The following is a 15,002-nucleotide window of genomic DNA, read 5'->3' on the forward strand; positions in this document are numbered from 1 at the left end:
TTTTTTATCCTCATCAAACTGCCTAACCTCTCTGTCTTGGGCCTTCTGCTGTCTCTGTTGGTGATTTCATCAGCTCTCTTACATCCATGTCTCTCTCTGGAATATCAATATGTTCAGTATTGCCAACTACATTTTAGAATTTCACTAGATGTCCCATAAGCATCTCAAACTCAGGATGTCTAAAATAGAACTCAATAATAAGCCCTCTCTTCCTCCAGATTTTTTTTTGTTACTGCTCAGGGTGCCATCATCCTCTCAGTTATCCAGACTCTCAATCTCTGTTTGCTTCAGTTCCCTGAACTATAAAATAGGGATAATAAAAGCACCTACTTTATAGAGTTGTGAGGATAAAATGAGATAATATTTGTGAAATGTTTGGAATTGTTCCTTGTATATAGTACATACTTAATGAATGCTTTTCCCTTCCCTTTTCTATTCAACTAAAATGCTACAATCTTCTTTAAGTCTTTCTTGGCAATTATTTCCCCATTTGAAGAAGGTCAGGGATGTTCAAACCCAGGCATACTAACACTGAAGTCCCAGCCCTCTGCCATTTATTAGCTGTATACCCTTGGGTAAGTCCCTTTCCTTCTGTATTTCAGTTTTGTAATATTTAAAATTAGGAGATTTGATAATGTTGATGTTGACACCCTATTTATATATATTATTTGATCTGACCTCACATCAACCATTGAAGTAGGTCCTATTATTATCCTTATGTTAGAGATGATAAAACTAAGACTCAGATCAAGTGATTTGTCAGAGGTTAAATGATTTGAGGCAGAATTTGAACCTAGATCTTTTTTATACCAAGCCCATCATCCTAGCTACTCTTCCCAATTACTAATTCATAGTTTAATATCTTTTTTAAAAGTCTCTTCAGCATCAACATTTTATTGTTTTAAGTTCAGAACTATGAAATTGGACATGAAATTGAAAAGGAGAAACTATGGAATTGTGGATATCATAGCTGTGCCTTGGGAGGACCAAGGTAAGAGAGAAATCTGATCTGTAAGAAGAGGAAGTTGAAGTGTCGGGAGACTTTTTCCAATAAATGAGTCTGAACCAACAATGCAAAATGCAAGGGGATATTATTATCTTAGCTTAAGCTAAGGGTCTCACAACAAAAGGCAGATGTGGAACCATTGACTGTGCTGAGCTGGGTTTTTATAGAGTGGTAGGCAGCAGGGGGCGGGATAGGGGGATGTCTTCAAGGTAGGCATTCCTTCAGATAAAGGGAGAGGTCTCGAAACCAAAGTTCTGTAAGTTAGGAATTCCTACCAACAAGCCTGTTAAACTATAATGTCATACAGGGGTCTGGATTTTTAATTCTGTCTCTTTCTAAGTTCCATAGAAGTGAAGATTCCAAGACACTAAATCTGATGCTTGAAAGACTAATATTTAGAAAAAAGCAAGGGGGGCAGCTGGGTAGCTCAGTGGATTGAGAGCCAGGCCTAGAGACAGGAGGACCTAGGTTCAAATCAGGCCTCAGACACTTCCCAGCTGTGTGACCCTGGGCAAGTCACTTGACCCCCATTGCCTACCCTTACCAATCTTCCACCTATAAGTCAATACACAGAAGTTAAGGGTTTAAAATTAAAAAAAAAAAAAAAAAAGCAAGGTGGGACAGAACTGGAGGGGAACTTGTGGTATGTACCATTTGCAGCAGGAAAACTCCATCTGGTTGATTTTAAGTACTTAAAAAATAACCATGCAGACAAGGGATTCGAGAAAGGATATAACTAAGAGGAATGGGTACATTTGCAGAGAAGTAGATTTTGCCTTTATTTACTGAGAAACTGTCTAGCAATTAGAGATGTCTAAAAGTAGAATTAGTATCATCTTGAATTACTTGGTTGTTCTTCAATGGAAGTCTTCTTGGAAGGCAAGATTTCTGTTTGGACAGTGGTGTTGTAGAGATGATTTCTATTTAGGTATGGGTTGGACTCTGAAATGCCTTCAATGTCTATGATTCTATTCTTTTCATTCTGTTTATTTTTTTCATATTTCCTTCCAAATGTCCACAAAAACAACTTGAATGAGAACTCAGGACGTTGAGAATATCTGCAATGCCTCATTTAACAAATTAAAGGACTTTCTAAAATGTGAAATATTGTACTGTAATTAACCTGTCCTGGAAGGTTAAAATTTTATATTAAGTATAGAAAATTTATATTTTCTTGTGTATGAAATAAGATTTCTAGATAGTTAAGAATTTGCCCGTGGGAATTTCCAAATGAGAAGGTTTCCACATTCATGTTTCAGACATTATGGTCAAAACAAAACCCAGAGGGGTTTTATCCACATTTAAGATCTTTTACCTCCTTAGCCATCTGCATTACTTTTCTCTAGCCATTGTGGATGAGATGGTATTTATTTTCTAGGCTGAGATACCAAGACCAATTTGTATTATCTTGGGTAATCTTCAAATGAAACTGCAGCGTTCTGAGAGCTTAGCTAAAATATGTATGAGTTAGAAATTATCTGTTCTGTTTGAGCTAAATTTCTTTGATCCTATGGTATCAGAGACTCAGAAGTATATTATTAATTAGATCATAATGTTCATAATCAGGAACAAAGTAGTTAGGTTTCAAAAGTGTTTTTCATTTTGTTCTCCCTCCCCTTCTTTTGCCTATAGTTTGTTCCAAAAATATTTGGAGCTGAAGCAAGCCTCTGACTAAGCCTTGGCAAAAGTTTGAGAAAAGTTGCAGCCATGCAGGGTGTTGTAGGGCAGAAGATAAAGCCACATTTCCCACTCAGAATCAGTTGAAGTTGAAAAGCTTACATTATATATAGATTTTGAGGTTTACAAAATGTTTTACATACATTATTTCCTTCACATTTATGTGAAGAAATTTAGATTTATGATCTCTTCAGTTGAAGGGACATAACTTCCTAAACTAAAAAGAAAGTCTTAAGAATCATTTCAAGTTAATCAAATCGAAAGACGCCACTATAAGATTCAGGGTAGACTATAGGGCAACAATTTTTTTCTCTTTTTATAGAGTATTCTATCATGAGAATGCTGTTCTTAATAATATATCTTCAAAAAAAGGTGTTGAAATCATTTAGCCAAACTGATGTTCATTGGACTATGGTATTAAAAATAGGCAATGAGTGAGTGAATAGCTCAAAAAGTTATGGCTCTGCTAAAACCAGCTATTAAATTTAGAGGAAAACTAAAGTCATGATTCCCATTGAGCAATGTATCCATTGAGCAACAAGTGGAAAACACTTGTTGAGAACTGAGAACCTCAACTTCCAAGTTGAGGAATAAACAGAACTCAAATTAGGACTAAAGTCGTCAATAGCCTAGGACAGTGATGGGTAAACTTTTTAAAGACCGGGCCAAAGGAAAGGAAATACTCATCTGTCTGTCTGTTTCTGAGGCAACTATTTTGAAGTTTCATTGTATTGTATGCTACACATTGTATTTGTCAGATTAGGAATAATGTCCTGAGGTTGGATAGAACATTTCTGGTCTCTTACTAACTCCCCCCCAGTCTGGCCCACAGGCCTTAGTATGCCCATCACTGGTTTAGTAGACAACTTGCAAGGGGGGAGTAGCAAAGGATACATTTTTTAAAGTTATTTATGAATGCACATTAAAATGTATTTATATCCTTTATTTTCACATCATCTTTCTTTTCTAATATATCCCATTTTCTCTCTCCCAAAGAGTAATTTCTCATAACAAAGAATAAAATGGAGGGAGGGCAAGAAATAGTTCACTGAAACTAACAACACATCAGTCAAAGCCAACATTATATGCAATGTTCCATATCCATAATTTCCCACCTTTCCAAAAAAATGCACTTATTTTGAGCTGGAGAAAATATCGTTTTCTATGGCAAGAGAGGTTTATAAATATTATCAATAAGGGAAGTCACTCATGTTACAATGAAGGTTCTAAACTATTAGGGCATGTTAACACCAGGTGTTGCCTTTTTTAAAAAGGAGGGGGTCTGCTTTTCAAACTTTTCCCTAAGATTTATGTCTTTTATGGGTTTTGGCATCAGTCCTAGGGGTTTGTCACCTCTTCCCACCCTTGTGTTTAATTTTATAAAGTAATCCTTCCTTAAGCATTTAAGTTCAAGGCATTTTTGATCATGCTTTCATGTTTGGCTCATTATAATGTTCTTAAAAGATGTTGGTAGATCCAATCCTGAAAATGACCACAAAGTAGTTTTAAAGCCTTATTTAGTTAGCAAGTAAATAAACATTTGTTAAGTGACCACTATATGCAAGACCCTAGGCTTTGTAGATAAGTAAAAAGTCTCAAGGAATTTATAGTCTAATGAGAGAAATCACTAGCAAACACAATCAAGGCATATACAGGACAATTTAGAATTAATCAGTGAGAAAAGGCACCAGATTTAAGGAAAGGCAAGACTTTCTAATCAGGCTTCTGATATCAGTAATATTAGCTGGCACTGGAGAAGTTCATTCTGGATATAGGAGATAAAGAAAATGGCTATAATCAGGAAATAGAGTATGTTATTCAGGAAGCAGCAAGGAGGCTAGGATTACTGAATTGTAGAAAGTGTGGATAGAGGAGGAAGTATTAGGTACAGAAAGAATGGAAAATTGTGTGTGGTGAGGGGGAGTAGGTAATGAAGGGCTTTGAATACCAAAGAAAAGATTTCGTATTTGACTTTGGAAATTTTCGAGAGCCAGAGGAGATGATTGAAAGATGTGGCAAGTGGGACAGTTGCCATGTTCAGACTTGTGCTTTAGGAAGATAACTTTGACAGTTTTGTAGAGAATGGACAGGAAGGGGGACTTGCGGCATGTGGTGGAGAGGTCCTGCACCAGGATGGTGATAGTGTCAGAGGAGAGAAGAGAACATATAGAAGAGATGTTAGGAACAATAAACTGACAGGGGCCTTGGTCACAGATTAGTTTTGAGTCAGATAGTAAGGAGTCGAGAATAGTGGTTCTAGATGACTGACACAATGGTGGTATCCTTGTCAGTAATAGGGAAGTTTAGAATAGGGAAGGATTTTGTGGGAAAGATAGTTCAGTTTTGGGTTTGTTTAGTTTAATAAATATCCAGTCCAAGATATCCAAAAGGCTTTTAGAATGGGTAGGGCTGGATAAGTAGATGTGAGGATTAAATGTATGGTTGCTGATGAAATCACTAAGGCAAAGTACAACAGAGAAAAAACCGCCAGATAATTAGGAAGGAGAATGAGGAGAGAGTAATGTCATGAGAACTTAGAGAGAAAATAGTATCAAAAAGAAGTTCTCACATCATTTTGAAAAAACCAGAAAAGTTTCGATATTCCTGCTGGTGAGGAATAGCATAATATCAGGATAAAAGGATTATACAAGCTTTTGCCACAACTACACAGGATAAATATGAAGACAGGAAAGGTTCTAGTCTTTACCTTTGTCAGGAATAACCACAATGATGGGAGTCACCGATTCTTCAAAGCACTATGTCAAATTCAAATAGAAATGAGTCTCCACCCTACATATTGACTTACTAAACCACAAGTTAATATTATTTATGTTGTATTTTTTAAATTTTGTTAAACATTTCCTGATATATTTTAGTCTGATTCTAGTCTTACTAGTTCCTGGATGCAAGTTTGATGGCTCTGCTTTAAAGTATCAAAGTAGAAAGGTAAATTCAATTACTTCCACATTTTTGGATTTTAACTTTAATAGTGATTTCACTGATATATAGACCCCCTGAGAAGGAAATTTCCTCTACTAATACATATATGCACATGTTCTAGAACATGACTAAGATGGAACTTAAGCTTGTCTCCCTGATTTCTCTCTAGCTACTGTTTCTTTCTGTCACTAACCTTCCAAAGTTTCCTCCTTGATTTTTGAATCTCCATAATGCCTTCATGTGAGCTATGTAATTTAATACATTAATATTACATAGATATATCTGGATATACATCCTTCCACTTAAGAAAACTAATCATTACTGAGGTGGGAGAAGATTCTTTTAAGCTTCATTGACGGTGATGAAATTAATTACTGACAAACAAGCAAACTCAACCACTAATTTTTCTCTATTAAGTTAGATCAAACTAAACCAATTTGGTTACTGCTTATATTCTGAATTTTAAATAACTAAAATTTTTTAAAGCCAGAAATGGAAGGAAGCCAGTCATGTTAGGGCTCTTAGGAAAGGACATGTTCAACTAGTCTCCTCACACTTTCACATGAATGGGATAGGGACAAGGGGAATACAGAGAAATCTTCATATATCCCAGTTCCTTAGTATATGCTTTTGTAGGGCATGATGCCTCAGAGAGAGTGATTCACACTTCCTTATACATATTTTTTGATTGATTGCCTTATGCTGAAAAATCATTTTGTATGCATCTGTGAAAGGTTTTATATAGAATGTCAGTGGAATCAGCTTGAGGGCTATGATTGGATATAAGATAGTATGATCTGGATAAATTGACATTGATTTGTTCACCCAAGGTGTATAGACATATCTTTGCTTTTTCATGATACTTTTTAAAAAATAGTTTAAAGCACAAAGTAAAACCTTGAACGGATCATGACACTTTAAGGGTTTTGCAATAAAACATATTTTACTCTTGGGTAAGTGTTACGTAGGTTATCTTTGCTAATAAAATGTTGCTTTTAAAATGAGTATCTCTTTTGTTCCCCCGATGACATTACAATAAAACTTTACATACTTCTTGCCAAGGTACTTTGCAATGTAACAAAAAAGAGGAAACAAAAGCATCTTTGAAGAAACATAAATTTTTAGAATAAGAAGGTACCCAAGGAATGAACTAACCTGGTCCTCTTCTACTTCATTTTACAAATTAAAATATGAGGTTCAGTGAGGGAAATTCGCTTTTAAAGATCAGAAAACCTATGTGAATGCTCTTTAACATAATTATACTTATTGATATGGTTTTAAATATTTTTTGAATTGATACTTTATTTTTACCTTGATATTAATTTTCCACTCGTACTAGAACCATTCCTTATTTAAAAAAAGGAGTAAAGTTAAGGAAAACGTTAGCTATGTCTCAAAGTGTGTGGTTTATTTTGCAACAGTGTAATCTTACCCTTTTCTCGGAGGATACTTTAATGCAGGATTTCTTGCATTTGCAATATTATCCTAGGCAATCCTGTCAGTTAGCAGAATGGAACTCTGGCCTGGCAGGTGCCACCCACATGCCAGCTGACAGTTGGTCTGTGACTATTTAAGGCCCTTCAAACCCAACCTTGGGGTTCTGATTTCCTTGACCTTACCCAGGCATCCAGCCTGATTTCCCCTTGAGGACCCTGGGAGGTGGAAGGGAGGTTGAAGGACATCCCTCAAATAGACCAACTTAACATCTTCATCTGTTTAGGTAGTAGATCAATTAACATTAGGGCAGAGTCAGATTATCCCTGCTGAGGGCTGGTTCCCTCAGCCTGACCTTACCTTCTAGGTCCATTACCAACACTTGTCAGTTGCCCCTAGCAACAGCTTCACAAGACCTTAAACCCTCTTACCTCAGTTTTCCCTTTCCAGTTTAAAATAAATCACTTAGCCTAAATCTGTGAGTTCCTGTTTTCCTTCTTCTTCACCAAGGCTAAGGAGACTGAGGAGAGGAGAGAATATTAAGAAGTGGAGTTTACTGAGAAGTGGAGTTTACTGAGAAGTGGAAGCTAAGCCTCCATTGTAAACAGGAAGTTGAGCCCCACTCCCTGCTGGGTTCTGCTCTCACCCAATAGGAAGGCAGTTACTTTAGCAGGGAGTGGCCACCCACTCATCATCTTAAGGAGGCCACAGCTAGCCTTGAAGATTGACTGGGCACCACAGCTGAGGCTGCTCATCACTGATGCCTCTAAACCTCCTGCTAGTTTAGTTATAGGCTCCCAGGCCCCTGGTGACTCACATATACTATCAGCATCATATTGTCCATCTCATTATCTTCCATTACAATACATCTATCTATCTATCTATCCATCCAATGTTTCAGTATCATCATTTTTGGACATGGTATTGATCATTTTCATTTGCACATGGAACAATCTGTTCTAAATTTACCAAAGCCATTTTACTAAAAGTCTGTTTAGGGACTTAAATGACCTCGACAAAGATCTAATAAAGTTGGGTAATTGAGCAACATGAAGGCAAATAAAATTCAAAGAAGATAGTGTTATAGATAAATTGTTGTATAAGGTGGTATGATAATAATTTAAATTAATTGTGCACACTGCTGCAAATTAACTTCTTTGGAAGAGGGATGGAAGCATTATTTTTGGACAGCTCACTGACAATATCTTTTGCATACAAAACAGCTGTCAAAAATTTCTGAAAAAGGCCCTCATGAATATCAGGTTAGGTTTGCTCAAGAGGAGAAATGACAAGTATGTCAAAGATGAAATATGATGTATCGTCACCTTTAAAATTTCATTCACTCTTGCTCATTTGCTGCAAAAGAGTATAATTAAAGAGGGTTGTGGTCAAAGAAGGAATTATAGGGAATGAAAGAAGATTAAATAGAGAGAGATGATGGCAGGAGAGAGAGATGGATAGGCAAATAGAAAAATTCAAAGGGATAGGATTATATTGTAGAGAGAAGATGCTGTTTGAAAGACGTGGACCAAAATTCTTATATTCATAAGTCAATGTTTTATAGCCAGATCTGTGGGTAGAGGAAGTGAAGTGATATACTTTGGATACACTGTTAAATTTGATCTGCATTATTAACATTTTCCCACTAGTTTGTTAAGTCTAGAGACAGTCAACAAAACATTAAATCAAGTCCCATTTTACAGATTTTACAAATTTCCAAGGTATAAATGCTAAATCTATACATGTATCTGTTAACTGGAAGCCTTAGTCAACTGTAACTACAAAGCCTGTTGAATGTGTTGCTCTATGGCATAAATTTAAGGCTAGTATTTGGCTGATAATATCTGTGGTCACTACTGACACTTTAATATTATTTTATGCATGATTTTAAGTTATATAAACCCTACTTAAACAATTATACAGTGAGTTAAATGCTCCAGAAGCTTAAAAAAAATGTTGTTAGTCAAATTACCAATAGTTTAATCACAAGAAAAAGTAGTGATGAATTATTTAATGTATTATTTATTAATTCATGGTGACTATATCCTTAGTCTTTCACTTTACTTGGACATCTTTTTGTGGAATGGAGGTCACCATAGGTTTTCAAAGGTTATTCCAGGGGAATGCAGGCTCTCGTGGATTTGTGTATGGTGGATTTCATGTGTTTGAAATCTGAGGACCAGCCAATTTGGATTCAAGATTCATCAGTTAATTAACAAATTAACCAGTTTTTTTGTCTATCCATCCATCATCTATCTATCCATCCATCCGTATGTATGTACGTATATATGTATGTATATATATGATTATATATATACATGTATCTATCTATCAATCAATCGATCGATCTCTATTTCACCATAGCAGTTCATGAAACAGTTTCTCAAGGAATGATGGAATAGCAATTTTGGTTGATGGAGGATTGAAATATTAATCTGTAAAGCATATCTTTCTCACTGATATCATGCCTCTATCCAGTGTCTTCGTGTTGATTGAAGTAATATGAAATAAACGTCTCATTTAGAAAATTTAGAAAATGAACTTTTGTGAATTTTTTTTATTGTACCAAAACCCATTTTGAAGGAAGATATCCAAATTTACTGGTTTCATAGGTATCTGGTAAAAATGGGGAGAAATTATGCCATTAAATAATTATATTTGAAGTTTATATAAAATTTATCTTTCTTTTTTATTTTATTTTTTGTCTATAGGATGACTATTTCAGAAACTGGAATCCAAGCAAGCCCTTTGACCAAGGTAAGGGTGATAATGCAGCATATTGGGTATTAAAATGGTTCCACTATTCCCTCTAAACTCTATACAAGCTACATACTTTTAAATTACTTCTACAAATACCCTTTCATATTGACCCTTTAAAGGAATGTGACTAAAGTGACATAAAACTTTTTTACTAATAGATTCATATTTTCTCTGAGGTTATTCAACAATATTTATCTAATTGCCCCATCCAATTAAAGTAACTAAAATATTCTACCAAATTAGTAAATTGTAAGATTATTGTAGTTTGTGTGGGATTTGATCTTCCCCTTTTTAAGATACAGAATCCTCAGAATATTCAGATACAACTCCCCCTCCCCCTTCCCTGTAATTTAAAGGTTACTTCATCACAGAGAATATTTCATTTTATATTTGTGTATCCTCAGTGTTCTGTACCTTTACATTGTGCAGAATTAATAAATGTTTATTAAATGAATTTGATTTAATAATGGAGCAAATATTCATACATGTTCTTTTTAAACCTTCTTGCTTTCCTAATGAGGATAGGAGATTGAAGCTCCCAGTCTCTCAGAGAAAAGTGATAAATTTTGATAGCTCCTCTTTCTGGTCATGGATATGATGGCTCAAGTATATTTCTTTAGACATCAATGCAATATGTTGCTTCTTCTGAAGAAGTTAAAATATGTAGCAGTGTAACAAAAGTGCATGGCTTCTGGTAGCAGCTTTACTTTATAGATTTAATATTTAGCTACTTCGTATTTATATCAATTCTCTTACTGTTTGTACTCTTTATACTAATAATGCTACATATTGCCTCTACCATTTCAATGTAAATAAAAGCTTTGAGAGGAAAGATTGCTTCATTCTTTGTATTTCTATCCTTGGTAATTACCACAGTGCCTGGCTCATAATAAGTATTTAATATAGCCTTGTTGATTGGTTGATTAATCACAGATTTAGTACTACATTGCTATCAAGAACAACCCTCTTAATTTTCCAGCTGAGAAAACCTGGGCACCAGAAATGCCTTACTTTATAAGTGTCACATAGTTCTTTTAATGTAAATATGGTGTTCTAGCAAAAGTTAAAGCTAAAGAAAATACTTGTTGTATAAAAGTGGAACATACATGGCTGTTTTCTGACCATTCCAAATTGTCCAGTTTTCCCCATAAGCAAAAATGTTTTACAATTTATGTTCAGTGTATCTATTTGGTAATAAGATAGTGTTTCTTGTCATAAGTGCATTTAATTTATTAAATTTTACTGTATAATAGGCTACAAGGAAAGAAAAAAGGAAAATGATTTTAAATAGTGTGGGTGATTCTCCCTGCAATTCCTTCAATGAGTGCATATCTTGGAGTTCAATGTGAGATCAGAGGTCTCGATCTCCTTTTGTTGTCCCAATTAGTCTTAGTTCCTGGGTTACTTTCATAGTGTATACCATATGTGATTCTAGGATTTCCTCATCATCATACCAAGAATTATCCTAATGATTTTAAGTTCGTAGAGTTAATGAGATATGTATTTATTTGGACTTAAAAACAAAGCCCAACCATTCAACCCTGCCTATACTTCGTTGTTAGGAGGGGATACATCTGTTGCCACTTGTATCAGACAATTACAAACAAAATTGCGAGAACTCCATGACTCTGTAGCTGCTGTTCAAGCAGGCCCCTAAGACTTCTCGTTTCATGATTTGAACCCAGGTGATAGTGTGTACATAAAGAATTTCAAACGTACTGGGTCAACTGAACCTGCTTATGATGGACCATTCCAGGTCCTATTAACTACACCAACAGCCATTAAAATTGGGGTAAGGGACTCATGGATTCATTGCAGTCATGTGAAACGAGTACCCCCTATTGATAATGAATAATTCTCTGTACTAAGTATTATTACCTGCACCTATTATATTTGACTATTGATTGTATTTGCCTATTGTGATGAGAATGCTCTATTGCTGATTTTGCCCTATTTTGTTGCACTTTATTTGATTGATCCTTGTACTTGAACGATATATATACTACCTCACAACATAATATCTGTATTAGTGACCTATATTGACCTGATGTTCCTTTCAAAACATTTTATGCTCTTTGTCATTCCTTTTGTACTTTCTCAGATGTATTATTGCTCTATATGCCTCATTTGCACCAACATCACTTTATCTATCTCATTTGCACTCACACTATAGATCATGGCAAGTTAAGGAGGGAATGAGTCTTATCTCTTAAAAATTAACCTCTATTCTTTACCTCTGTGATTGTGTAAAAACTACACATTTTTTGTTGTTGTTTTTTCTTCCTACATGTGCAGTACAGTATTTGTTTTTTTTTTCTTTTTTCTCTCATTTTTTACATTTGGAACACGTCACCAGCATGAAATAGACTCTTGACTGTTTTGATTTTTGCAATAAGAATAAGCTAAGATGCCCATTTGCCTAGCATATGAATTTATACCCAAAAAGCTTTGGACTATAGAAACCTGCCACTAGTTATTTAACTATTATGAGGCTTTTGCTCGATGAGTATGTCTAATCCAAGGAAAATCGGACCACAAAGGAGCACAGAGTTTTTGACCTGCAAAGTGCAAATGAGCACATAAAAGAGAGAAACTGAACTAATCCTACAGGGATTGATGACATTCTATGTAAAGACTTGATCCTGTGTGAGACTCCAGGTTTCGATGCTTAGCATATGTTAAGACTGCTTAGCATATGTTAAGATATAGGACTTCCTTGTACCGCACTTGATATCAAGTACTCAACATCGATTGTTCTGGCTCCATTATCTCTGATGTGAAGAAAAGTACTGCACCAGAAAATGCTATTTCTCATTTGTCTCGAGATCTAGTCTCCCTTTTCCATTTCTTTTATGATGTGACAAATTAATGTAGTCCAGGCTGCTAAATTGGGTTAGTGAGTGATTGTCGTTGCAAAGCTTATGGGACATGGATTGCTACAGGAACCTGCTTTCATTTGTGAATTTTTTTCCTTTTTCTTGTTCCTAGAATTTTTTCCTTTCACATTTTTTAAAAATATCTTGTATTTTCCTCAGAGGTTATTTTTTTTCTCTCCTTTCTTTTTCCTTTTTTCCTTTTTACTTTTTCTTTGGACTTTTTGATGTTTTGAGAATTGATTCATATCCCTTATGCCTTGACCATGTATTCCTGTGTGATTCCCATGGGTATCCCTGTATTTTCCTCAGGGGGGAAATGTAAAGTTGTTTTCCTCTGGGTGACTATGTTACTTCTGTAAATTTGTACTTGAATTTGACCCTAATTTAGAACAGAAGACTACCTCCCAGAATCCAAAAGACGCCATGAAGATGCATGCAGAGACCACACACTGCTCCAAGAGATACAGATTGAATATCGAGACATGGCGAATTTGAACTTTGGAGGGTTGAATGTATTTATTTTGAATGGACACTTTATACCAGAAAAAGGGGACTGCCCCCTAAATGGCTTATTGTCAATGCATCGAACATTGGTTTTGTTCTTTCTCCCTTTTATTTCCCTTTTATCTCTGAATTATTGTAAACTTTAATTTGATTATGTTTTCATGATCCATTGGGGAGACTTGTCTCACAATGGATCACAGGGGGGGAATGTAAAGTTGAAAATACCTTGTACCCCTTTAAAACTACATTACCCATAATTCCTTAAGCCTTTTCCTATTGGTTGTGAGTTAAAACTACATTACCCAAACTCCTTTTCACCATACCCATAATTCCTTTAGCCTTTTCCTATTGGTTGTGGGTTTCACGGGTTTTTTTGATATGGTCATGGTGGACGTGGTGTTGGGGCTTTTTAGAGAGAAGGCGCCGTGGTGAAGGATGAGTTAGGATTCTTCCCCAGGGCTTTAAATAAAAATCCTTATAAATATCATACTTTGGAGGCATTGAATATTAATTTCAATCTTTACAATATGTTTATTAACTCTAATTTTTCTAAGATTTCATTCACATCTCTTACTTCTTTATAATTTAAATTTTTTTGATGTATCTAGATCTGATAGAGGAATGTTGAGGTCTCTCAATTGTATCATTTTACTATCTATTTCCTCCTTAAGTTCTAGTAGTTTCTCCTTAAAAAATTTGGATGCTATACCATTTCGGGCATACATGTTGAATACTGATATTTCTTCATTGTCTACAGTATCTTTTTTCAGGATGTAATTACATTTTTTATCTCTTTTAATCAGATCTACTTTTACTTTTGCTTTGTCAGATATCATGTTTGTGACTCTTGCCTTCTTTTTCTCAGTTTGATACCTAATAAATTCTGCTCCAGCCTTTTTACCTTTACCCTCAGTGTGAGTGTAACTGACTCGTGTGTTTCTTGTAGACAACATATTGTAAGATTTTGGTTTCTAATCCACTACTATCTGCTTCTGTTTTAGGTGTGAGTTCATCCCATTCACAGAGTTATGATTACCACCTCTGTATTCCCCATCATTTTGATTTCCTCTTTTATTCCTGCCCTTAATTCTTCCACTAATTCCTCCTACAGCGGTATTTTGCTTTTAATCCATCCCCCTTCTCCCCCTGTTTATTTTATTTTCCTTCCCACTCCTTCCCTCTTATTCCCCTCTTATTTCTCTTTAAGGTCTATTAATTGCCCCACTCTCAATCTTCCACTCCTTTATAATATTCCCCACCCCACTTCCCCCTTCATTATTCTTTATCAACATTCATATAGGGTAAGATAGAGTTCTATACCCCAAATGATCTGGCTGTTTTTCTCTCTCAGAACTGATTCCACTGAGTGTAAGGTTTAACTATTAGTTATTACCACTCTCTTCCTCCCCTTCTTATATATTATTATAATATTTTTCTCATCCCCCATCCACCACGTTATGTGGTATAATATCTACTATTTTTCTTTTCCCTTCAAATTTCTCTTAGAACTTCTCCTCCCCCAAGATTTTTTTTATATATCATCTTGAATGAATTAATACCACAGCCTCTGCCTTTGAATAATTCTTCTATGTAATATAATAATGAAAACTATTTTTAAGAGTTACAAATAACATTTTTCCATATTAGGTATATAAATAATTTGACATTACTGAAGCCCTTGAATTTTTTTCCCTCTTCTTTTTCCCCTTTTCATGTTTCTCTTGAATTTTGTATTTGGAGATCCAGTTTTCCATTTAATCTGAGATTTTCTTTAGGAACGTTTGCAAATTTTCTGTTTTGTTAAA

The 15,002-nt window shown here is 35.1% G+C and overlaps 1 protein-coding gene across 1 annotated transcript in view; it reads left to right on the forward strand.

Moving 5' to 3' along the window:
• Positions 1 to 15,002, forward strand: part of SPOCK1 (SPARC (osteonectin), cwcv and kazal like domains proteoglycan 1) — a 794,690-nt gene that overhangs the window by 298,435 nt on the left and 481,253 nt on the right. The window contains exon 3 of the mRNA XM_044659936.1: positions 9,769 to 9,814. Within this exon, the coding sequence (XP_044515871.1) occupies positions 9,769 to 9,814 (46 nt within the window). The remainder of the gene's footprint in view (positions 1 to 9,768; positions 9,815 to 15,002) is intronic.

The sequence above is a fragment of the Gracilinanus agilis genome, chromosome 2 (assembly GCF_016433145.1).
Source record: "Gracilinanus agilis isolate LMUSP501 chromosome 2, AgileGrace, whole genome shotgun sequence".
Lineage (NCBI taxonomy): Eukaryota > Metazoa > Chordata > Mammalia > Didelphimorphia > Didelphidae > Gracilinanus > Gracilinanus agilis.